The sequence below is a fragment of the Mercenaria mercenaria genome, chromosome 8 (genome assembly GCF_021730395.1).
Source record: "Mercenaria mercenaria strain notata chromosome 8, MADL_Memer_1, whole genome shotgun sequence".
Lineage (NCBI taxonomy): Eukaryota > Metazoa > Mollusca > Bivalvia > Venerida > Veneridae > Mercenaria > Mercenaria mercenaria.
In genome coordinates, this window is record NC_069368.1 from 79833659 (window position 1) to 79860840 (window position 27182).

At 35.6% G+C, this 27182-nt stretch overlaps 1 protein-coding gene and 1 long non-coding RNA gene across 4 annotated transcripts; both read right to left on the reverse strand.

Moving 5' to 3' along the window:
• Nucleotides 1-5633: 5633 nt before the first annotated feature.
• On the reverse strand, nucleotides 5634-27084 carry LOC123565998 (protein C19orf12 homolog). 3 transcript variants are annotated; one of them, XM_045359798.2, is made up of 4 exons: nucleotides 27022-27084; nucleotides 22856-22961; nucleotides 15861-15953; nucleotides 5635-7045 (listed from the first exon to the last, which is right to left on the reverse strand). In XM_045359798.2, the coding sequence occupies exons 2-4, from the start codon at nucleotides 22950-22952 to the stop codon at nucleotides 6825-6827; spliced, it is 411 nt and encodes a 136-aa protein (XP_045215733.2). In that variant the 5' UTR covers nucleotides 22953-22961; nucleotides 27022-27084; the 3' UTR covers nucleotides 5635-6824. The 3 variants fall into 3 exon arrangements, with proteins under 3 accessions (XP_053406228.1, XP_045215733.2, XP_053406227.1); XM_053550252.1 differs by lacking the exon at nucleotides 27022-27084 and adding an exon at nucleotides 25085-25208; XM_053550253.1 differs by lacking the exon at nucleotides 27022-27084 and having other exon boundaries at nucleotides 5634-7045; nucleotides 22856-22967.
• Nucleotides 17128-18848, reverse strand: LOC123561705 (uncharacterized). Its single transcript, XR_006688491.2, has 2 exons — nucleotides 18607-18848; nucleotides 17128-18018 (listed from the first exon to the last, which is right to left on the reverse strand). It is a non-coding gene; the product is annotated as an uncharacterized LOC123561705 (long non-coding RNA).
• Nucleotides 27085-27182: the final 98 nt, after the last annotated feature.

A 27182-nucleotide genomic window follows, 5' to 3' on the forward strand; every position in this document is an offset into this window, starting at 1 on the left:
TATGTTCTCCCTAAAACAAATTCTACTGGTAACGAAAAATATCGATTATTTATCAAAAAACCAGCTTTAACTTTGATTTCCCCATTCGTGCTGTACAGAAACTATGGAGTATGGTTGGTAACTTACCAATGGTGATGATATCACCTGAAAGTTGATTGCATAATATCAACAAAAAATGACCCACTCCCAAATAAAAATTAACGCAAAGCATTATTATATGATTTAGCAAATTCGAATGTACATGCCTGGCAATCATTTGCAGCATGTGCATATGCACGTATCCCACCAAACTGAATGAAAGTAGACATTTCTCAACCAAACTGATTCTAATTACACGTTCAAACACTGAAAGTCTAGAGCAGTTGCTGAAAGTGTCCTTTTCAGTAGTTTTCAATGTACAAACGCATACCCACTGACATGTTAGTTTACACTAATTTATTTTAGCTCGGTTGTGATGAAAACTTAAAGCTTATTTGGACCACTCCCGAGTCCGCTTCCTGGAAAAGCCAGTACTGGTGTCTTATGAGAAGGCTCGGTCGTGATCCCAGTTTGGCGCTAACCCACGACCCCCCCCCCCCCCCCCCCCCCCCCCCCCCCCCCCCCCACCCCATTATTTTAAAAGGTACTTTCATCACAGCTTTAGTGCTGAAAGTAAATTATTATCTTTTATAAGTCGTTCTTGTTGTACAAGAACTAGAATTTCAAACTTATTATATGCAGTTTTGGCTGTACCTGTTGGATATTCATCCATTTATATAAAGGAGAGTTAATTTGAAAAGTGTGCATTTCAGAACCATGCAGTAAAATGTCTCAGTAATATTGTACTACAATTGCTGTTTTTCAAAAACAAATCCTGATTATCAAAATATATTTGTGGATACTGTACTATGATATAATAGGCATGCGATGTACGTTCTATTTAAAAAAATAATACTGTTTTAATACAGTAAGCGATAACACTGTTACAAGTAAAATGATTTAAGTCTGCTAGTGTGATCATTTTGCAGCATCCATCAAAATACAAAATGATATATACAAATGAAGCGTGCATCCTCTTAAACAAATATTTTGTATTTTTAAGTGGCCGGTTAACCTTTAACCTGCTAAATTTCTAAAATGGACTGGTCCATCATTCAATTTGGGCAGTACCACTTCTTACTGAAAGGGGGGATCACTGAAACTTTACTGACTGAATAGCGGACAGTGCAGGCCATGTGCTGATCTTGGTCTACACTGCTCGCTACAGCAAAACCACTTGCCACCAGCAGGTTAAAGGTGAATATCTTTTTAAGTGTGCTGTGATCAAATGTGAAAGAAAAGACAAATGGACTGGGAAACAATTTTAATATGACATTCTTTTCTGTCAGTCTGAACAGAAATTTTGGCATAAAAAATATTAAATAAATCTTTGTGATAGGTACTGATGTCATTATACCGTATATCTAGATTCACTGGAGATATTCAGCCGTTTTATTCTAAAATCTGTATTTTCGAACTTTACCCGTTTCATCAGCCGTTGCCGTGCTAACCGTTCACGCACACCGCTACATTTCTACGACCGGCCTTAAAAGTCAGTTCTTATTTTAATCAAAAACGTTTTGTATGATGGGTTAATTAAGTGTGGCAGATATTTTGAACGATTCCCCGTATATTCAAGCGGTTAATGATAAAACTGTTTAAATGTTGTTGTTTTTTTTGCTTTAAGTTATGCCCACTTTTGCAAGGGGCCAAGCAATATCACTTAAACAGTATCATGAGAGGACTATACAAGGATATTACTGAGAAAGTGTGTGGAGATCCATCAAGTGGTTCATGAGCAGTTGTTTATTCTAAGTTCCCGTCGCCCCTATAACTGGAACAAAGAACAAATTTGAGAGAGATCTACTACAGACTGATTCTTATAAAGTGCTTTATGAAAAGTTTTTCGAAGTTTTACTGTTAGCGGCTCTTGCAACTCCTAAAAGATGTCAAGTTCATGATATTTTTTTTCTATTTTCAGTTCCTGAGGCAACTGGTTCACGAGAAGTCCTTAAATGTTTTTGTCTATTGTAGCTGTCATAACGATTTGATAAAAGCCACTGTGTCTGAAGACATTTCGTCATCCAGCTGCACACTGTTACATAACTGAAATACTGTTAAAACGGCGCTAAACACATTTGTTTTCAGCTGGATGGTCCCTGAAAGGGATACAAGTGTAACCATTTGACATAAGTAAGAGGGGCTGAGACCAAGAGGCACCAATACAATGCTGTTTTAGGCCAAGTTTCTTAAAGATCCATCAAGGAGTTCATTAAAAGTAATTTATTCAGTTTCAGTATATTTCCAGTGACTCAAGAAATTAGAAGTTAGATATAAATGACAGGTCCGCACAAGGGCTGCATGACATGACAGTAAATTAAATTTCCTAACAGTTCATATCCCTTTTAATCATGTAGCTACTTCATTTACGTAATACTGGTAGCTCCTTCATTTCGCATATTGATCTTACTAAGTTTATGGCGACAATTAGTCTCAATCTTACATCTCAACAGTATAAGTAAATAACAAGAAAGTGCTTTTGAAAAGTCAATGCCCCCATCCTCCACCCCCATATTATTCAATTTGAACAGAAGTGGTAACAGATATGTAATATCTGGGTAAATGTTTTGCAATTCTTATAATCTATAATGCTATGGTCCGAACAAGAAAAAAAACATATTGACCTTTGACCTCCGATCGTGACCTTGATCTTTGGGCTAGGGTCTGGGTGTTGTGCATGACAAGTTGTCTCGTTCTGGGGAAAAAGTATAATCACTTGATGTATGACTGACGTATGGACCGCACATGAGAAAATCCCTATTTAACTTTGACCTCAAAGTGTGACATTGACCTTTGAGTTAGGGGTGTGGGTGTTGTGCATGACACATTATCTCATCATGGGGAACATTTGTATCAAGTATAATTAAAATTCCTTCTTGGATGACAAGAGTTATGTGACGAACAAGAAATAAAACATATTTACATAATGATCTTTAAGTGTGACCTTGACCTTAAAGCTTTGGGCCTGAGTGTTGCGCATGACATATCATCACATTATGGGATACATTTGCGCCATGCAATGTAGTATTAGAATCCCTTCAATGACTGTTATGGACCGGACAGGAAAAGATACTACTGACATTTGAACTCTCAAGTGTACCTAGGCGTTCGAACTATGGTTCCGCGTTTTGCGCATGACACATAGTCTGACCATGGGGAACATACCGGTATGTGCCAAGAAATATAATAAATTCCCTTGAAGGATGATTGGGTTACAGACCGGATAGGAAAAAGGGCATGTTGACCTTTAATCACTTTGACCTTGGCTTTGAGCTAGGGGTTCGGGCCTTGCACAAGACACATTGTCTAATTATAGGGAAATATGTGCCAAGTAGTATTAAAATCCCTTTATGGATGTCAAAGTTACAGACCAGACAGGAATTTTGTACGAACAAACGGACGGACGGATGCTGCAATTACTTTGTCACCTCTAAGTGGCGGGGTGTAACGTCTTCATTAAACAATGTTTTGGCAAATTTAGTCCAGCCACAAGAAGAAATTATACATATTTTTATGAGGTGTGATTTAGGGTCACTCTGACAAAATTAAGAACCTGTTGACACCTCTGGTGTCTCTCTGGGCATTATCTGAGGTATGGGTGAGCACCTGCATAAAACCAAAAATCTGGATAGCTTCGGAATCCTCAAATTAAGAATTCTACACTCCAAGAAAGCTTTAGAACCAAGTCAATGAACGGCAAGCCATATACCTTAACTGCCCGGCAACGAAGCCCACAAGATGTGACTAAATACTTCAGGCCAATGTTTCCATAATGGGTTTCTGGCATGAATGTATGTTTCGTATTACACAAAGCGTTTTAACCCATACACATTTAACCCTTTGTCATGTATTTGCAGAATATATTTTAAATATTTGTTTTCTCAGAAACTATATTCCAAGTGATTGCAAAGTATTTGCGCCAGACTTTTGCAAACAGTCTGCAAAATGTATCACACTGAAGCAAAGGGTTTGCAAATAAACACTTAGATAAATTACAGACTGCAAAGGTTTTGCAAATAAATACTTTATTAAATTAGCTGACAGCAAAGCATCTGCAAACAAACACTTAGCTCATTTAGTTAGCAAAGGTATTGCAAATAAACACTTTGTACACAAATGAAAGAGCAAAGCATTTGCAAATAGTTAACATAGATGAATTTGCTTTCCTGGTAGACTCTAGGTACAGGAAGTAATTAACCATTCTGTTTTCTGATTGGTCTATATTCAAATGGCAGGATTTTTGAAAATATTGTGAGGAAATGTTTACACATCAGTTAGTAGAAATATTTTGGTGATGCAAACTTGTGTTAAACAGATTATAATATTCTAATTGTTTTTTCTGGATATAAACTTTGTTGAATAAGGATAATGCAATACCATGTTGTTAAGCAATAAGACTTTCAAGAACCAGAGAATATTGCAGCATGTGGAAAGGTAATGTTAATCAATGATAGTTATATAAAACACTTTTTACTGAAGCAATTGTTGAAACTTACATTAGATCTATTACATGATTTTAGTTATTGTTACTGAATGATCACTACAATGATTGACTTTTAATAGTTATTTAAACTGCAAATGGTTTTGTGAATATACATCTGTTTTTCAGATATTAAACAAAGTCCTTTTCTTTGAACCTCAGAAATTCATTTTTTTGCTATTTGTTATGTATCTGCGAATACTTTGCATATTATTTGCATGCAAGTTGCAAATACTTTGCCATCACTTTGCGATCACTTTGCAATTACTTTGCTATCACTTTGCGATTACTTTGCTATCACTTTGCGATTTATTTGCTGAAGTTTCAGCTGCGAATAGTAAATTGTTTGCGAAGTATTTGCATTCTGTGTGCGTAGTGTATATTTGCAAAAGCTTTGCAGAATAGTTGCACGTTTCGTTCCATTTCTACTCGTCTGTGGAATATATTCAGCAATCATGTGCTGCAACTGTTCTGCAAAGGTTATGGCAAATATTTGGCAAAGATAAAAAGTATATTCTGCAAAGGCCCTGTTTTTGCATGGGAAGGGTCAAGTTGTGAAAAATCATTTCATTTTACACTGCACAAACTAATGTTGCGTCAAACGTCTTCACATTGGGCTGCATTGCACCACAACTTGTCAGAGTTCCACATTTACGTGCACTGCAACATGTTTTTAACATATCGTTTCATGTTTAAATGGATGGAATGAAGTTTTGTATATGGTATCTAAATACAATGCACAGAATGAAAAATTACTGAACAGTATGAAATTTTAGACTAGACGGTATTAATATGCACTGCACTGACTTGCTTGTTAATGAATGGTTTGTATATTTACTAATTTTGGCAGTAACCGCCACCCACAGATTTATATATTTCATCTAAGCAGCAATAATGTTCTGTGATATTTTATCAAAAAGTACAGTTTCCAGGCACCAAACATGACACCAAATTTAATATTTTCCATCAAATAGACAGAACATCAGTGAAACAAATAATATTATACCCTGTTTTCTTCATAGATAATGGAGTGATATACATGTACAATCATCTGTTAAATATATTATAATTAAATAACTAGAAGAATTTTGAAAATAGATGAATTTATTTGTAAAATTTAGGAAATTCATCCACATAAAATCAACGTCATAAATAAATAATAACAGGTATGATATGATATGATATATAGTCAGAATGTTTTTGTCTGCAAGTATGTAATATCATGCACTTGTATAGTTAAATTTAGTCAATAAAATCAACTAAATGTATATTGTAAAACTAAAGAATATAAATATCAAAAGATTATAAAAATGACAAAATAACCAAAACCAAAAATACATAGTACAAATCTCTGGCAGTATAATCAAGAATCTACTGTCTTTGCATGATTTTGCAGCTTTTTCTGCTATATTGCTTCAGAAGGAAATACACCTGAAAACTGCTTCAGAACTAAGTCATTTTCTTATTAAAGGGACTGGCCTCCAGATTATTCGACATTTTTTTTATATATATCTAGAAATAAATGATATATTTCTTAAGGAGGCTTTAAAACTTTATTACTGACAAACTATATGTTACGGAAACACAATGAGAATTTGCTGTTTCTACTACTTTTTACGATGCAAATCAAAAAGCGTTTGTAATGCTTTATAATTTTTTCCAGGTAAACTGTCTCGATTTTAAATATATGTATCTATATTTTGAAGTCAAAATTCACTAATTCCGCTATAGCCCTATTGGTTACAACGACGAGAAAATGTCTTTATAGCTGGGGTGGTCTGGGGTTCGATTCCAGACGCTTTTTTTCCCCTCGATTTGGAATTTTTGAAAATACTTTAGACACAATTAAAAACTCATATTCTAATGTTCAATATGACCAAAGTTCAATTTGAAAGAAAGATTATTTTTAGCCAAATCTGGAGGTCAGTGTTTTAAATTCCCATTCATACTATATACTAAATAGGATTAAGTTATTTATTTCAACAAAAATAATTTCTATTGTTTAATAATATTACAGTGGAACTTCTGAAGATGGGACCTTCCAAAAACCGGAAACTTCTGAATATTGGATGATTTCTCAGTCCGGAATTTTTCTCCTTCTGTTTTCTATGTACCAGAACTTCCAAATTCTGAACCTTGGATGATATTTTCGAAAAAAAATTCTAAGTTTTACCATTTAGATCTTTGATCAGAATTTTGAACATGTATTCAATGTTTCATTTGCAGGTGCTCTCTCACTTCGACAAAAAATAAAGAACAAGTTATATCATCCTCCACCTTTGTTTTGTAGAACAGATCGTATACAGTTCAGTAACAATTCCCGTTGCACCTTAGAACCAATGAAGGCAGTTAACGCTTCCAGAGACGAGCTTCCGACCAGTTCCTGTACCTTCTCCACCAGTCGTTGTTTGTCAGAATCACTGAGATTTTTAATCACTTTTATCATTGAGCTGTATTCATCTGACTTACAGTAACCAATTACTGAACCTAAAAAGAAAGTAATGTAAAAGACAATAATTGTTTGTATTATGTCCTATGATGGCCTGTCAGAAGCCACTGGGTATGCAATCAAAACTAGAAAATGCTTTTGTAAAAAAGAGCATGTCTCCCCCAATGCAAAGTCCTATAGGCAAGAAGTCAATAGGGGTCAGGAGTGAAAGTCAAAGAGACACGGATGGTTGGCTGCAATAGGGATCATCTACTTGGCATGTCCAGTCATCCCGCTAAATTTCAACACTCTTGGCCTAGTGGTTCTCAAGTCACTGTTCAGGCTCCTGTGACCTTGACCTTTGATCAAGTGACCTCAAAAATCAATAGGGGTCATTTACTCTTCATGTCCAATCATCCTATTAAGTTTCAATATTGTAGGTCAAGTGATTCTCAAGTTATTTCCAAAAAATGATTTTACATGAACAGGCCACTGTGAGTTTGACCTTTAATAGACTGACCCCAAAATCAATAGGGGTCATCTACTCTGCATGTTCAATCATCCTATGAAGTTTCAACATTCTGGGTCAAGTGGTTCTCAAGTTATTCATCGGAACTGGTTATCAATGTTCAGGCCCCTGTGACCTTGACCTTTAACAGAGTGACCCCTAAAACAATAGGGGTCATTTACTCTGCATGAACAATCATCCTATGAAGTTTCAACATTCTGGGTCGAGAGGTTCTCAAGTTATTGATTGGAAATGGTTTTCCATGTTCAGGCCCCTGTGGCCTTGACCTTTAACAGAGTGATTCTAAAATCGTTAGGCGTCATCTACTCTGCATGACCAATCATCCTATGAAGTTTCATCATTCTGGGTCAAGTGGTTCTCAAGTTACTAACCAAAAATGGTTTTCAATGTTTGGACCCCTGTGACCTTGACCTTTCACAGAGTGAACCCAAAATCTTTAGGGGTCATCTACTCTGCATGACCAATCATCCTATTAACATGGTCAAGTGGTTCACAAGTTACTGACCGGAAATGGTTTTCAATGTTCAGGCCCCTGTGACCTCGACCTTTAACGGAGTGACCCCAAAATCGATAGGAGTCATCTACTTTGCATGTACAATCATCCTATGAAGTTTCAACATTCTGGTTCAAGTGGTTCTCTAGTTATTGATCGGAAATGGTTTTCAATGTTCAGGCCCCTGTGACCTTGACCTTTGATTGAGTGACCCCAAAATCAATAGGGGTCATCTACTCTTCATGATCAATCATCCTATGAAGTTTCAGCATTCTGGGTCAAGTGGTTCTCTAGTTATTGATCGGAAATAGTTTTCAATGTTCAGGCCCCTGTGACCTTGACCCTTGACAGAGTGACCCCAAAATCAATAGGGGTCATCTACTCTTCATGACCAATCATCCTATGAAGTTTCAACATTCTAGGTCAAGTGGTTCTCTAGTTATTGATCGGAAATGGTTTTCAATGTTCAGGCCCCTGTGACCTTGACCTTTGACGGAGTGGCCCCAAAATCAATAGGGGTCATCTACTCTTCATGACCAATCATCCTATGAAGTTTCAACATTCTGGGTCAAGTGGTTCTCTAGTTATTGATCGGAAATGGTTTTCAATGTTCAGGCCCCTGTGACCTTGACCCTTGACAGAGTGACCCCAAAATCAATAGGGGTCATCTACTCTTCATGACCAATCATCCTATGAAGTTTCAACATTCTAGGTCAAGTGGTTCTCTAGTTATTGATCGGAAATGGTTTTCAATGTTCAGGCCCCTGTGACCTTGACCTTTGACGGAGTGACCCCAAAATCAATAGGGGTCAACTTCACTTCATGACCAATCATCCTATGAAGTTTCAACATTCTGTGTCAAGTGGTTCTCTAGTTATTGATCGGAAATGGTTTTCAATGTTCAGGCCCCTGTGACCTTGACCTTTGACGGAGTGACCCCAAAATCAATAGGAGTCATCTACTCTTCATGACCAATTATCCTATGAAGTTTCAACAGTCTGGGTCAAGTGGTTCTCTAGTTATTGATCGGAAATGGTTTTCAATGTTCAGGCCCCTGTGACCTTGACCTTTGACGGAGTGACCCAAAAATCAATACGGATCATCTACTCTTCATGACCAATCATCCTATTAAGTTCCAACATTCTGGGTCAAGTGGTTCTCTAGTTATTGATCGGAAATGGTTTTCAATGTTCAGGCCCCTGTGACCTTGACCTTTGACATAGTGACCCCAAAAACAATAGGGGTCGTCTACTCGAACAGCCCTACAACCCTATGAAGTTTGAAGGTTCTAGGTCAAATGGTTCTCCAGTTATTGCTCGGAAATGAAGTGTGACGTACGGACGGACGGAAGGAAGGACGGACGGACAGGGCAAAAACAATATGTCTCCTGGGGGAGACATAATTAATCTTTGAAAATGTTAAACCATTATTGTTTAAATAGGTCTTTCAATATGACTGTATGACACAAAATACAACTAAATTTCTTCAATTTTATACACTCCTGAGCGTTTTCTACATATCGTATTAACTGAACAAGAGATCACAGAGTGATCTTGGCACCCACCAATGTGCCATTTTTGAGTGTTCCAAATTTCAAGACTTATTGACTAGCTCAAGGTCAAATTTCATTTCCGTACACAACACTGTGCATGTGGTCCAAATTTGAAAGCTGTAGCTTGAGAAATGTGGAAGTAGGTCACTAGATCAATTTCAAGGACAAAATTCTTTGTACACAAAACTATGCATGTGCATCAAGTTTAAAGGCTGTAGTTTGAGAAATCTGAGAACAGGTCAGTAGGTCAATCTTAAGGTCAAAGTTTATTTCGGTACACAAAACTATGCAAGTGGCAGGCCTCCTAGCAGGCCTGAACAAAAATAAAGGTTTTTATAAAGGCTCCAATCTATAGAAATACAGGCCTTTTAGTGTAAAATATTAAAAAATAAAGAGTAAATAAAGGCTATTTTTGTCGGAATTCTCGTTGTAAACACATAATATATATAGGTATTTACTAAAAAAAGTTAATTTATATATCGAGGGCTTAGAGCGAAACTGGTCTACCTTTATATAGAAATAGAAGCAGATAGACCAGTTTCGCTCTAAGCCCATTATGGAAACCCACACTCTAAAACCAGATATCAGAAACAGGCATGTTTGATATTATCTCATACTGTTTGAATTATACATTATGCAGGGCTCGACCTAAGGCTGGAATTTGAGCTGGACATCCGGACCACCTCATCCCAATATCAGTTGGCCCGGATCCAACTGAGCTGGACCAAAAAAGACAAGGCTTTGAAACCACCATACACTGTATTTTACATGTCACAAAATAAGACAAAATACAAGTCATTTCACTTATTTTCTACTTAAGCCTGATTAACATAGTTCAGAGGTTTCAATTGTACCGTGACATGAAACTGTCAAGTTTATATAGTTTTTTGAAACAAGTTATTTCATTTTTTTTCTCTCAATAAAAGGAACATATATTTCAATGTCAGAGTCATACTCACTTTCATAATCCTCATCAGACTGGTAATCTGACAAGTATTCATCATTCAAAATATTCTGATCATATAATGACTGGGAACCATCTGAGATGTTCTCAGCAGACACTGACTGGGAACCATCTGAGATGTTCTCAGCAGACACTGACTGGGAATCATCAGCAGGCACTGACTGGGAACCATCTGAGATGTTCTCAGCAGACACTGACTGGGAACCGTCTGAGATGTTCTTAGCAGGCACTGACTGGGAACCATCTGAGATGTTCTCAGCAGACACTGACTGGGAACCATCTGAGATGTTCTCAGCAGGCACTGACTGGGAACCATCTGAGATGTTCTTAACAGGCACTGACTAGGAACCATCTTAGATGTTCTCAGCAGACACTGACTGGGAACCATCTGTAATGTTCTAAGTCACATATTAAAATGTAGACCTGCCCTTTTTACACAATCCATGCACTGATCTAAACAAATTTTTAAGTCTACATATGACTGTCTGATTTAACGACCCGATTGCTTTAGCAGCCTGGGATTGGTCTGGGTTTAAAACTGCATTATGTTTTTTTACATTGTCAGAGTGCATTTCTGTTTCCTCATGATTGGTAAGTCGATCATGTTTGAATTTCTTATACCCTCTGATAAATTCATGATCCGTTTGCTTCTTTTCATGCTGAGAGCAAATAACACATGTCATACCATTTTGCTCACAATAGTTCAACCACGTAAATTCATTTAACCAGGAATCTACAAAGTTACGTTTTCTGGATTTTTAGTACTGTCTAGCCTTTTCCTTTTTTTCCTCTTCAGCTTTTTTCGCCGATTTTACCTTACGGCCACTAGCGGCACCAAATATTGAAAATGAAAAAAAAACTTTTTCGGAGATTCGCTACTGGAGGCCGCCATATTGGTTTACATAGCGCGTTTTCAATTGGCTTACAGACTACTCAGCGTCCAATCAAAATTTGCGTAATAAATTCGTACTAAAAATTATTCACGCATCAGTTTATTATCGTTGTCGACCCAAGTTTTTCGAACTGGACCGACGGACCAACTCAATAGAAGACGAGTTGGACCGAGAGAGTTTTAATTGGACACGGGCCAACGGTCCAACGCTAAATCGAGCCCTGATTATGACTGATATACATACCTAACTTAATGGGTATACCTACTTTCACGGCACATTTATATCACCTTTTTTGTATAGTTGGTTCCTGTTTTTTTTTAAACATTGAACAGGCTTTCAAACACTATTTGGCAAAACATTAGGGCTAAAATTAGTTTTTAGGGCTATTTTTGCACACAAAAAAAAAGGCTAAATTAGGACTAAATGCCCACAGGTCAACATGTCAAGCCCGTCCTTTTATATATTGTTGCTTTTTGCAGGTGCACCATTCTAGAACAAATGTGTCTCCAACATAAGTTGATATACAGGTATGAAATGGTGGACACTGGTGCCTTTATTTGTTTACATATTGAGGTACTGGAGGTGTACTTCTCTTAATTGGGGAAGGGGGTTAGGGGCTCTCCCCTGGAAAGTTTTTAAAATACAGGTATGAAATTGTGGGTGCTTGTGACAATTTGTGTATTTTTTGTTCTAAATTTTTAGGCATAGGAGGGTGTAGCCCCCTAATTCTAGGGAGGTAAGGATGCTGCCACCCTCTGAAAAAATTTAAAATACAGGTATAAAATGCTTGATTGTAGCGCATGTTTTGGTCTAATTTTTGATGTGTGGTAGAGGGTATCCCTGTAGTTTTAGGAGGGTCAGGGGAGTCTTCCTCTGAAAATGTTTTGAAATGTAGATATCAATGGTGGCCTCTATGGAACTTATATAAATTTTGAGCTACTGAAGAGGCAATCTCCTCATTGGAAAGGGGGGTCAGGGGGTCCTCCCCCTGGAAAATTTTGTAACAAAGAAATGGAATGGTGGCTTCTGGTGCGTTTTTGGGCCTAATTTTGAGAAAATATTTATTCCTTGCCAAAATAGTTGAGAGCAACTTTGATGAGCCAAATGGGGGTACAGGCCTCCTGGGCCCAGCCATGGATCTAGGCCTGATCACTCAATGATGTAAATATATGTTTCATGAAGATGTAGCCTAGGAACTCATGGAAACTGATAGAAGCAACCTCTGAAAATGAATCTTGAAGAAAATAAACTTCAATAAATTAATTGGATCATTATATGCATGACTTTGTGCAAAGACAAATTTAAGTTCAGACAGATATTACAAAAAATTAGGGACAATTGAAAAAAAGAGAGCTTTTTTAGGAATCTGGCCCTTTTTGAGCATTGTTTTAGGATTTTAGGGAGACCTAAAAAAATTAAGAATTTTTAGGAATTTTAGGGCCACTTTAAAGCCTGAATTTGTAGTGTCTACATCAACTTTGCTCAGAATGTTGTATCTTTACCAGACCTTGTCCAGTGTTACCATAGTGTAAACATCATGTCACCGAACCATTTCAAGCATTCAGCTCCATGGTACCTTATGCTGAATACATGGAACACCTATGGTCTGGTGAACACTACTGCAAACATCTACATGTAAGTGGTCTGGTGAACACAACAGCATTCTGAAAAACTCAAGATGAAAGATACACAAGCAGTATCCTAATAACAACACTTAAAAGGGAGAGAAATACAGCAGTATAACTATTACTTGCTTTAAACTGGCACGGCAAGCAGTCTGAACAAAAATATAGGTTTTGAGTGAAAATTACAGGCTATTTGGCCATTTTAAAGGTTTTTTCAGAAGATTTAAAGGTTTTAAAGGTTTGCTCTGAAATTAAAGGTTTTTAAAGGTTTTAAAGGTTTCACTAGATGGCCTGAAGTGGTCCAAATTTGAAGGCTGTAGCTTGAGAAATGTTAAAGTAGGTCACTAGGTCAAAATCAAGGTCAAATTACACTTCAGAACACAAATCTATGCATGTGGTCCAAATTTAAAGCCTGTTCCTTCAGAAATGTGAAAGTAGGTCACTAGGTCAATTTCAAAGACAAAATTCTTTGTACACAAAACTATGCATGTGCATCAAGTTTGAAGGCTGTAGTTCGAGAAATCTGAAAGTAGGTCACTAGGTCAATCTTAAGGTCAAAGTTTATTTTGGTACACAATCCTATGCATGTGGTCTAAATTTGAAGCCTGTAGCTACAGAAATGTGAAAGTAGGTCACTAGGTCAATCTTAAGGTCAAAGTTCATTTCGGTACATAAAACTATGCAAGTGGTCCAAATTTGAAGGCTGTAGCTCGAGAAATGTGAAAGTAGGTCACTAGGTCAAAATCAAGGTCAAATTTTATTTTGGAACACAGAACTATGCACGTGGCCCAAATTTGAAGCCTATACCTTCAAAAACGTGAAAGTAGGTCACTAGGTCAATGTAAAGGTCAAAGTTTTTTTCGGTACACAAAACTATGCATGTGGTCCAGATTTGAAGGCTGTAGCTTGAGAAATGTGAAAGTAGGTCACTAGGTCAAAATCAAAGTCAAATTTCATTTCGGAACACGAAACTATGCATGTGGTCCAAATTTGAAGCCTGTACCTTCAAAAATGTGAAGTAGGTCACTCGGTCAATGTCAAGGTAAAAGTTTTTTTCAGTGCACAAAACTATGCATGTGGTCCAAATTTGAAGGCTGTAGCTACAGAAATGTGAAAGTAGGCCACTAGGTCAAAATCAAGGTCAACTCATGTCAAGGTTCATCTTGCCACTCAAAACCATACATGTGGTCCAAATTTGAATGTTGTAGGTTATTGACAAGAAGATTTTAAAAGCTTTTCCCTATATAAGTCTATATGAACAATGTAACCCCCAGGGCGGGGCCATATTTGACCCTAGGGGGATAATTTGAACAAACTTGGTAGAGAACCACTAGATGATGCTACATTAAAAATGCCAAAACGCTAGGCTTTGTGGTTTGCACAAGAAGATTTTCAAAGTTTTTCCCTATATAAGTCTATGTAAACCATGTGACTCCCGGGGCGGGGCCATATTTGACCCAAGGGGGATAATTTGAACAATCTTAGCAGAAGACCACTAGATGATGTCACATACAGAATATCAAAGCCCTAGGCCCTGTGGTTTTGAACAAGAGGTTTTTCAATTTTTTTCCCTATATAAGTCTATATAAACTATGTGACCCACGGGGCGAGGCCATATTAGACCCCAGGGAAATAATTTGAAGCATCTTGGTAGAGGACCACTAGATGATGCTTCATACCAAATATCAAAGCCCTAGGCTCTGTGGTTTTAGACAAGAAGATTTTCGAAGTTTTTCCCTATATAAATCTATATAAATTACAGAAATAAACAAAGGGCCATAACTTACTTAACAATCGTTGAACCAGTCTGATTTTCAGGGGGACACAACTAGGGTACCAATACATCATTCTGACAAAGTTTGGTCAAAATCCCCCTGGTAGTTTGAGGAGATGCGATAACGAGAAATTGTTAACGGACGGAAGGACGGACGGACGGAAGGACAATGGACCACGGACGCAGAGTGATTTGAATAGCCCACCATCTGATGATGGTGGGCTAAAAAGGTGTTATTGGAGACAAAACTAAAATGTACGGAATAATTTTGTTATGACTTTCTATTGCATTTACAAACTACTGAAAGTATTTTCCAAGTAGCTCTACTATTTGAAACAAGAGCTGTCACTAATGGTGACAAATGCCCCCGCAGCGCCTTGATCTTTGACCTGGTGACCTTGACCTTTGACCTGGTGACCCCAATGTCAATAGGGGTCGTGTATTCAATTTAGTACTATCAGCATGTGAAGTTTGAAGGTCCTGGGTGCTGTGGTTCGCGAGTAAAGTGCCTTCATGCAAAAGGTTAACATTGGCCCCTGTGACCTTGACCTGGCGACCCCAAAGTCAGTAGGGTCCTTTTACTCAATAAGTACTATCAGCATGTGAAGTTTGAAGGTCCTGGGTGCAGTGGTTCGCGACTAAAGTGCCTTCATGCAAAAAGTTAACATTGACCCCTGTGACCTTGAACTTTGACCTGGTGACCCCAAAGTCAGAAAGGGTCGTGTACTCAATAAGTACTATCAGCATGTGAAGTTTGAAGGTTCTGAGTGCAGTGGTTCGCGAGTAAAGTGCCTTTATGCAAAAAGTTAACATTGGCCCCTGTGACCTTGACCTGGTGACCCAAAAGTCAGTAGGGTTTGTGTTCTCAATAAGTATTATCAGCATGTGAAGTCTGAAGGTCCTGGGTGCAGTGGTTCGCGAGTAAAGTGCCTTCATGCAAAAAGTTAACGTTGTGACGAACGAACGGACTGACAGTTGAAAACTAATATGCCTCCCTTCGGGGGCATAAAAAACTCAAACAGTCATGCCTAAAATGGTTCATACCTACAAATCCCCCTACAAGAGCACCTGGTGGACCTGCCACAATACCTCCTGCACATGTTCCTCCAGCTGCCCAAGCCATTTGCTTGAATATACCTTAAAATATAAACATAACATTATTGAATTTCATCATCCAGTTCCTTAAATTCATTGGTCAATAAACAAAGCAATAAACAAAGAATGTATCAAGGTTGAAAGCTGCATCAACTGTACGTCAGTGTCTTAAATCTAGTTCATTAAACACATATTTCTAATGACATGTAGTGACATTTTACTTACTTAACATATACAGTCAAACCTGTATTAAGCAGCCACCCAAGGCAGCAACACAATCTGGCTGCTCCAGACAAGCTAAAATTAGAACTAACAATCAATTTGTTAGTATAGGGGAATCAGTGGTGCAGTCGTTAGCAGGTTGGTCTACATCGTCAGCGGTCCGGGCCCGATTCCCAGTCGCAGCTGATATCACGACTAGTGTTCAGTGCTTGATTTACTTAAACTGGTACAGTTTCCAGCAGTATCAGACAGGATGCTGGGGAGGTAAATATGACACCTGTCGTGGGCTCGGCTGGAAATAAATAAAATTGTTGCACCATTCCAGGTGTGGACTATCATCGACTACCCCAGTGAACAAGAAACCTTACCTTTACCTTTAGGAAGTTAGCTGACTTTCTGCTTAATTATTGAACTTGTGTTAGTGGTCATTTGTATTAAACAACCACTAACACAAGTTCAATAATTAAGTCTCCATTTGTCATACTTATTGTCTTGTGTAAAAGGTAACCAAGAAAAGAGAATTTTTTAAAATAAAATGTGGGCATATTAATTGGAGAAGAAACAAGAGCTATATTACTGTGTTTAATATGATTGCCTTAGTTATGGTGTAGCAACCCCAGCTAATTTTCAAAGTTACAAACATTGCAGATTTCTTTACATAGTTTTAAAGATCTCTTTGAAAGCTTTCCAGAACTGTTTCCCTTTTTTCAATATCTCAAAAATCAAAAAAGTTATGACATTTTTAAGTTTGGTTAAATCGACCGAAATCCGGAAATATTTTGCTATATAATTACTATTGAAACGCGTCAAGTTGACGGAACCGAAATTTTTTTTTCAGCCGACTTGTTAAAGTAATATTGCCATAACTTTTTTATTATTTGAGATATCTTCATGAAATTTGGAATATTGTCAGGTCAGTCTATGCTCTCTATGGACATGTTAATGACTGATTTAAAACACCACTATAAGATGATCTAAATCATGAATAAGTTAGTCAGGTTGATGCAATTTATTTTTCAAGTTTTTACATTATTTTCAAATAATTTCAGTTGTCACTTACACATACATTTTCATGATCACTTTAACAGATTTATTTAAATATTACTACAGAACAAGACAGTGTAGATACATTTATTATACATAGAACAAGTTTATAAATAAAATATAATATTTTCAAATAATATTGATTTCATATTTTTCTGTTGAATATTTTTTCACTATTAGACTGCTACGACTTGCTAAAATTATCTACCATTAATTTAAATAGTTTTACTCTTGATAAAGAATTATTTCCACCTGCAATTATTCATTTCAAGTTGCTCATAAAAACTATGATACATATTTACTAGACCCAAGAGTGTCATTGAACTAATTAAAAGTGAAATGAAAAATGTCAGTTTTGAATTCAACTTCTACTGGTAGTGTGGTTAACGTTAACGGAAAAAGTCACTGCTGAACTGGCTGAATACCGTATGTAAGTGCTTATGTTCACCATGATGGCATCATCTAACCGCATTTATACAGTCTGGCACCAATTTCTGGCCAATCACGAACTAAATGTTTATAACTTGCTTATCTTCTCTCAGTGGCCAGCTTACAACAGTGAGTCATGAACTTGACAACCGCTGTAGAATCATTCACAACTTTCTCCAAAGCCAGGGTACCAGTTGTCAGTCTTATTGACACTGATTTGAATGCACAAAGACATTAAACAAATCACTTTATTTGAACCCCGGTGTCTTGACAAAATGGTTTTATTTCAATCATAATGCTGTTTAATAATGGTTTGATTGTTTTCTTGATACGTCCAGTCTATAACTTTGTGATAGTACTGTGTGCATCACAATCACAAAATGGGCCTAGGTATATCTCTGTCATAGCTGACCTGAAAAAGAATAAAGTGTCATGCTTTAAAAAATGAACTGCATGATACATAAAAAATATGTTTATCTAATTATTTTTTATTATTATTCATAGCACAAACACCCAACTTCAAAATCTTGGTTTCAAATTGTCGAGCTCCTTCCTTTTACTAGTTTTAGTTAATAATTTTGACTACTCGGTTTTTTTATACAAGTTTTTACACATTAAACTATGAATAAGTAAACAATTTTTAATCAAAATTGCATACAAAAATTACTATCGAACTATCATTTACTTCATTAACTTCAAATCAATAAAGCAATCCTCTTAGTGCGAATCTGCGAGGGACGAAACGGTCAATTTTTTTCGGACAAAAATGGGCAGTTTTGCAATTAAACTTGCATACAAACGGACAAATGATATATTGTTACATGATATATAAAATAATATTTTGAATTAAAGTCAAATTGTTGTGTTTAAATAAAAAAAAAAACTCGTTTTTTTGCGATACCCGACGCTGTAATTTCGACCTTTCGTACCCTCCGTTAAAGATTTGTAAACTTCTCGCTAAAGTTCTTCTGAATGATAATAAATAAATTAAAATACTTACCAAATGTTATGATTTAACATTCATTTCATTTTTAATCGTTTTCCTGTTTTTTTAATGAACAGATTTATTGATTTTTAACGATATTTTGTATCGGTGTTGTGTTATCATAAATTTCAAAATGGCGGTCGGCCTGAAACGTGCGTGACCTTTGGATTTTCCGAAAATTGCAATTTTCAGAAATAAATGCGACCGGGTAAATGGCGTTTCCGAAAAATGATTTTGGTACCAAATTAAACTTCAGAATGTATATTATAAACGTGCAGCTCCGTATTTGTTTTCACCAATCTACTAAGATTAAATAAATTGTGTAAAGTTTTCTTAAAATTTCTGAATGAACACTGGCATTGTGTAAACTAACAGATTTTCATTTCTTATTAAGACTCTGTTGAGAAGAAGAGTGTAATGTGTACATTAGCAAGTAATTCAAAAAGGGTTATATTTCTTGTCCATCCATTTCAGTTCCTCTAAATATCCCCCATCTTTGCGTGCATTGCATAGTGTTGAAATTTAGCTCCAGACAAAACTGTAATGAATAAAAACGAGGAACAATTTTTTTTCTTGAAGTAAATCTATGGGATCATTACAGAGATAAAGTGAAAGTTCATCAAAACCTTAACCCAATCCGGATGCTGACAAACTGTCAGACTAAAAGATTATAGCTCAGCCTCTTGAGATAATTTGTACAGTCAATCTAATAAAAACTGATAAGCGAAATTTTCAGACATAAAATTTTTGCACATATGAGATGAAATTCATTTAAACAATTATGCTCAAGTCAAATTTTGTGAACACTTTTTCATTAAATGTCACTTGAAAATCAAATCAAAATTTTGGTAGAGCACAAACATTGGCTTGTTTGTTCAAAACCTGCCTTTGATATAAAGTTCCTAATCAAAGGGAGATGAAAATGCCACTACATTAAAAAGAAACATTATCACCATAATCTCCCTTGTATTACTGGTTACATGAATAGTTAACATTTTGCCTTCAAAATCTAAATATGACAATGTATTTTCCTGAACTGACAGCATTCTGTTGTTTCTGGTTTCTTTTGGGACTTTGACCAACCTAAAATGACTGAAAATGAAGTGAAAGCAGCATCTATAAAATCTAAAAATAGAGGGCAATGTGACCTAGGATGCTTTACTAATTGATGGCAAAGTGAATGTGACCGATTTGAAGTTAAAAATCAAAGGCACACCTATATATGAGCCGCACCATGAGAAAACCAACATAGTGCGTTTGCGACCAGTATGGATCCTGACCAGCCTGCTCATCCGCAGTTTCTCTAATTGCAATAAGCTTTGATCAGAAAGTGAACAGTATGAATTCTGACCAGACTGCGCGGATGTGCGGATGCGCAGGCTGGTCTGGATCCATGCTGGTCGCAAAACGCACTATGTTGGTTTTCTCATCGCATGGCTCATATAAATATTATCTTTTTTATCCAAGTCCACAATCAATTAACTGAAATGCTCATCATCTCCATATGACCCCAATTGTTCATGCAACCAAAACCCTTTTTTATTTTCTAAAGAAAAATTATGAATTTTGTGAGTTTGTTATAAAGTTTTTATTTCATATTTGCAACTTACTTTTGTTGATATATTATCAATTAATCTAATTTACAATCTACACCGCATTTTTTTTTTAGTAAGAGTGCCTAATTTTTACATAAAATATCTTCAATTACTGGATATCAACCAATTTACTTAAGTGTAGTAATATTAGTGGAGTACTAATTTTTGCGCTATTAGTGGGATCGGGCATGCGCTAATTCATGTCTACCGCTAATATTAGACTGAAATGAAAAGCTTTCCTAATAAAAAAGTAACATTTATCGTCCTGAATATACCGTTATTACAATGCAACAGAACAGAGAGAAATACATTTTTATTGTGTAAATATGACAATAACTGCATTCCTAACTAATATTCTGCAGAAAGTTTTGAATAAAATAATTAAACCTGTTTCAACATTAGTGCAAAAGTCATCTATTTTTGTAAATTAAGTTGCACTTTTTTAATCTTCGCCATTGTCCGTAAACATCGTATATAACACCTGCCACCATAACATTTTACTGCTTTGAAAACCAAGTGTGAATTTGAAAAACGAACAATTATCACCATTCTGCACTGTATACATGTACAAAGTGTAAAGAAAATAAAATGTAGATACATGTAGTAACATCTATTTAATACTAATAAGAGATTTTTCCACATTAAGAGAAGAAAGAAAAAGAAAACAGATCGACATGCATAATATATATAATTATTGCGTTTATTTAAAAAAAAAAAGAACTTAATACATAATATGCAAACTAAAAAGCCAAACTTTATTAAGTAATATTTTTTAAAGAACGTGTAATCTATAGTCCCGGGCAGAACTGTTTGATACAACAATCACGTTCTGGCCATTCCATATTTCATCGGAAATTGGTGTTTCTGATAGTTACCGCCAATTGGCTATTTTAGCGCTGCTGATACTGCGCTAATACACGTACATGCTAATAAGTCGAAACTAGTCAATTTAAGGCATTTGCGCTAAAAATTAGCTGCGCTAATGTAAGTACACTTACAGTAAGTCCTTTAGTTAACAACAGCTATCCATAAGACAGCGCGCTCCACTATTTGGTGATTTAACAGTAAAATATATTTATGTCTCAATTAAAAAAAAAAAATAAGTATGACAGGGGCATAATCTGGTCAAAAATACCAATCAGAGTTATGGGGATTGTTACCACACATGCAGATGATGATGATTAAGATACATTTTAAGTTTCAAGTCATTATCTTATATTGTACTAAAGGTATATCCAGAAAGCAAATTTAAGTATGAAAGGGGCATAATTCTGTCAAAAATACAATTAGAGTTATGGGGATTGTAAAGAAATACTTTTAATTTCAGGTCATTGTCTTTTAAAGTACCAAAGATATGTCTATAAACGAAGCTTTCAAAAATTTTTACATGAAAATAATTACAAGTATAACACTTTGGTGACCTTGACCTTGGGTATAATGGGCCCAGCCCCTGCACATTCTTTGTTTGTATGCTGGACAATGTTTATGTGTAGTTACAGTAAGATATAAGTAATAATAACAAAGATATGACAGAAAAACAAAGGTTGCCGAAAAACTTTAACCAAAGAAGTGACACACCGACGTCGGGGCGAGTAGAACAGCATCCCTATTCTCCAAATAGTGGAGCTAAAAAGGGGCATATTATTTTGTTATATAAATATACCTTATGTGAAACTTAAATTTTTTTAAAGAAAGTAATGGAACTATGCCATTTTCTGGATTCTTCCCATCTCTAACTAAAATATTTTCCTCCGGTTAATTTCAAAGTCTGTTAAAATACGTTCAAATTTTTGTACGAAAAGTTTGGGAAGTTAAGCCATTTACATTGATACCTGTATTGATTAATAACATTGCTAGGGAATTCTATTTCTTAAAATTTTCTCACAATGCAGTGGTCATTATAAACTAAACATGGATGCTTGGTTTGCAGAAGACTTAGCTCCGAGCCTACTATATATTTTATATTTACATTTTCAAGAATCAATACAGTGAAAAAGGCCAGTCTATATCTTACATGCAGTACTTAAGATACTAACATCATTTCCTCTTTGAAATCTCATGAACAGACTGGCTTTTTGTCTCTATGAAATGGAATTAGACAAAAACTATTACTAGTGTAGAACCATCTTTACTGTCTTTTTGTGGCTTGTCTTGGGTTGCAGCTACACACAGTTTCTGTATTAAAATTGTGGACACATTGGCCAATGTTTTAATTATACTGCTTTCTTTTGAAACAGGCAGTGTTGTTAGTTTTGCTGTTTTTTTTTGGTTTTTTTTTTTTTTTTGGGGGGGGGGGGGGCTGTTAATATCTTTTTTATTTGACCTAGAGATTTAGTAATTAACCCCAGTTACCCAACATCTGAACTGACCTAGATTTCATACAGACAAACATTCTAACAAAGATTAATGATGATGAAACTGAAAAATTGACATCTAAAGTTCTATGATCTGAGCTAATGGCCTAGTGCTATCTTAAGTGACACAGTTACAAATCTATCCTAGATTTAAAACACACAAACTGTCTTACCAAGTCTCATGAAATTATATTAAGTGACCTAATTTTTGGCCTAGATTATCCAGTATCCAATCATAGTAACAAATATTATGACAAAGTTTTATGTAGTGACATCTTATGGAACATTGACAGAGGGAGACACTTTTAATATTACCTTTGCTAGTCTTTTTTAATTCTTCATTAGTTTCAAGAATTTCCATCAGATGCTTGTAATAAGGTATAAATGCCATTCCAGCCAGATTTGAAGCCATTGTTCATCCCTGAAAAATGAAAAAATTCAAAGTGTTAAAAGTTCAATTATAAACCCGGGCTATTTTAACCCTTTTCAAAGCCTTTTTCAAGGGTGACATAAAAACAAAACAATAATGGCCTACTTTCTCGATACATTGTAGATATAGTTCTATTTTAAAGTTTAAATACACATGAAAATTTGTTTTTTTGATCTATTGTGTTATAGTTAATGCTATATGAACAGTCAATATTCAACGCTATATTTTGCTGGGCTATTTCAAGTCATCTAAAAAGAACACAAGGACTACAATGTTTGCATTCATTCTATTCAGACAATATAACTACAATGTATAAAGGATGTTGCCATCATCCGCACCTTATACTGTTACATGCAAAGAGTGGTGAGACTGCATAGCGGCTTCGATAACCGCTGTATTATGGTTAACCATACTGGACACAAAAATCACAAATACTTGTAAATACATATTCAATTTCTTGATCAAAAAGTATTAGTACTCCTGATTACAGGAGTAAAATGACTAAAATTTGTTCGCTAATGGCAATTTTCGTGTAAAGAGAAAATATAATTTCACTTTCCCAACATTTTTAATTGGTCAAAACTGCCCAATGAACTTACATGTATGTATTGAACTTACTATCTGGCAGTACCAGTGAAATATAACTTACACTGAATCTTTTGTATTAATTTGCCCTTTAATACCCCAGTCACACATTACGGCACAGATAGCTACGTCTGGCCATAGATAGAAACGTAGTAATCTGTATCGATCCATACCGATTACTACTTTAAGGTACAGCTCAGGTACGGATTGATATGGATTACTACGTTTCTATCTGTGGCTAGACATAGCTATTCGCGCCGTATGTGTGACTATGGTATTAGTTTTAGCAGCAGGTGAAAGGCAATGACAGTGAGCTTTGTTCAAATTTAAGCAATAATTTTACAAGTTTCAAGAGGATTTCAATCCAGGGGAAATTTAACAGTTACAAACTGTACCTCTAGACAAATCTGTGAGGGGTTTTCTAGGGGTACAGACCTCTTTTTCCCCAGAAATTTAGGGTTATTTACATCTCAATGTTAGTAGAAAATAAAATGATAAATATGACTTAATCAGTATTCACTTAAAACCTGGATCTACTATGGTTTACACAAAATAGCGTTCAACCAATTGTTTACATTTTCTTTCGAAACGTAAATAACCGTGGAACTACAAATGTTAATGAATACACTGTTCCATGTTTACAGAAGAGATATTCTGTAAGAAACGATCATATATCTACTGGTAAAAGTATAATCCCCCCACCACAAAAAAAAAAAAGAATTGCCTACCTACCTTACCAACTTTAAAAAGTAGAGTCCGGAGACAGCAAACAAAGACTTTTTTAAATGTGGCCTTGGCTAGACCAATTTCGAATCTGCCTAGGCCAAACTGGAATCTTTCTTTTGAACTTAAAAAATATTTGTAATAGATGAAAATCAATGTTCTGGTTTATATTTTTTGCATTATAGCATCAAGGAATAAGAAAAAAAGCTCTATTTACAAGGGATACTTTATTTTTAATTGTATTTTTTACGACATGTCCCAAAATTATGTAATAAAATCAAAAAATAAAATATTATTATCAATTCCTTTTGAAGATAATCTTGTTTAATGGTATTTACAGTTATAAAGGTAGGCCTTTCATTTCCAACTTCTGTATTTAATGCAGATGTGTCTTCAATGTTTAATATCAATGGTTATTGGTTAAAGTATTTTATCAATAAAATACCATAACCATATTTATTTGTTTTTTAATATCTAAAACTGAATAATACCATCTGTTTTCCATTCATTAGGAAAGAATAAATTATATAAATTGCTCAAAAGAAACAAAAAGTACAAACTATATATCATCACCAAAACTTAAACAAGAAGATTCCAGTTTGGCCTAGGCAGATCTGGAATCGGTTTAGCCAAACTAGAATTCTAGTTTGGTCTAGGCAAATCCGGAATCAGTCTAGACCTAGTTTGGTCTAAACCAATTCCAGATCTGCCTAGATTCCAATTTGGCCTACGACATATATATACCTTAATTTATAATTAAAATAATCGTTTGTCATGCGATGTAATTTGAAATTATTTTATCTTATCTTAAATCTTTTTGTGCCACTTTAATTCATCATGGTTTATTTGGTGTTCCTTGGTTATTAGTCCAAATAAGATGTTTCGGGACAGTGTTATAACTTTTGGCTGTCCCTGTCCTGTCACAGTGATGACAACTACAAAATATCATATCATAAAATAAGTCATCCCTATAAAATAAATGTGTAAATTTACTCGGTTATTTATGTTTAAACTTATTAAAATGTAGCAAAACAAAAATGTACTCAAGTTTACTTTATTTTTGAAATTTTATCTTTTATTCTATACTGCTGCTTCCGTGGCTCGATACTGATGGTGTGAAATTATTCGCATTTTTCAAGGTTAACAAATTATTTTCTGCAAAGATTTTGTTGCCGAGGTCGTAAAATAGTATTTTCATTGTGAGAAAGTAAGAACTTTCCTAAATCCTTATCTTCTGGCAAAAATAATCGCTAACATTGTACAGACTACAGTGTCTTTATATCGGTTAATCTAGCCAGCCCCCTTGACCCTATTTACGGAAATACCAGAAGACGGGATTTATCCTGTAGTGTCGATATGGTCAATGTATGTATGTACTGTACACGATTAACGCCAATATTCGCAAGCGATAAAACCAATAATTTTACATGACTATGTACTAAAGTAAACCCTGGGAGAGAAAATACCAAGGTCCCTACTGGGGCATGAACCCCAGACCTCGAGATCTGTAGACGGACACTCAACCACGTCGCTAAAGGGTTAACCCAACACTAACATCAAGGCATAATCTCAATATTTCCTAGGATAGCGTCAAATTAGTTGTCCTAATACTAAAGGCAGTGGCTACGATTACGGTACCGTAACCCTAGCCTCCGATTCTAGGATTACGGAAGTTCCGTATTCCTAGACAATCCTATGAGGATAGGCTAGGATTACGGAAGCATGTAACAGGCATCAAGTATATGTTAGAACATGCATAAATGATGTTGTAAACTTACTTATTTCACTTTAAACAGCGATTTTTTTTAATGCCTGTCGTACATACGGGTGTTGATTTCGCCCGATTCTATCTGCACGGAAATCTAAAGTGACAGGCTAAATCAAATCATAAAATTCAAAGTATGAAATATTTTTTTTAAAATCCTTTTGATCTATCATTAAGAATATAATCCACGTTTGTCTGTCAATTTAAAAAAAAACCCAAAAACATTTAGTATGGTTTTGGAAAGAAAAACTTTTAAGTTATAAATACGGGTGTTGATTTCGCTTTTTTCTCGTGGAAAACTCGAGTGACAAACAAACTAATCTCATAAAATTTTAAGTATAGAATATTTTATTTTTTTTAATTTAACATTAACCCTCATATTTCTATACTGAATATTTCCGCGCCGCCATAAATATATCGATTAAGTTTATACGTATACCCAAAATGGCGGATCGATAACACGAAATACATGTAACATTGTAGGCATGAAAAAATCGCTATTTTCAGTGAAATATGTAAGTTTAAAAAATCATTTATGCATGTCCTTACTTATTTCCGTAATCCTAGCCTATTCTCGTAGGGTTGTCTAGGAATACGGAACTTCCGTAATCCTAGAACCGGAGGCTAGGATTACGGTACCGTAATCGTAGCCACTGCCAATACTAAATAGTAGGAACTATAAAATCTGTTAATTTATTACCATGTGCATGCAGTACTGATTTAGCCACAGTCTCCACTTGATGGTATCTTTATGGTATGGCATAACTTTGTATAATTTGTGAGAAAAAAGAAATTTTGGTGCTTGGAATAAAAAATTATCGTAAAAAATGCAAAGGACATCCGTAGAAATCTGACATTTCCAGTTGTTTATGTTTAGAAACTAATCCCTAAAACGAATTAAACAGAAACAACCATACAGTCGGGTCGCTAAACAAAAAGACGCAAACAACAAAATATGCAACAGAAAACAAAACTTACAAGTTTGGATCCGATCGTTAAGACACTTTTTTTGGGCCAATTCGTTTCACTCAACCCGGGGCACGCCGGTCACGTGGGCGGCTAGAAAAAAAATCTCGCCGGTTTATTCATAAACGAACGTTTCGGCCTACGCCGGCCACGTGAGTTGCAAATACAAAAAA

Excerpts from the sequence above, each read along its gene's own strand:
- LOC123565998 (XM_053550253.1), bottom strand. The coding sequence starts at position 22,952 with ATGGCTTCAAATCTGGCTGGAATGGCATTTATACCTTATTACAAGCAT. Across the intron at positions 15,954-22,855 it reads ATTAAAAAAGACTAGCAAAG|GTATATTCAAGCAAATGGCT; the intron begins GTAATATTAAAA and ends TTATATTTTAAG. Across the intron at positions 7,046-15,860 it reads TCTTGTAGGGGGATTTGTAG|GTTCAGTAATTGGTTACTGT; the intron begins GTATGAACCATT and ends CTTTCTTTTTAG.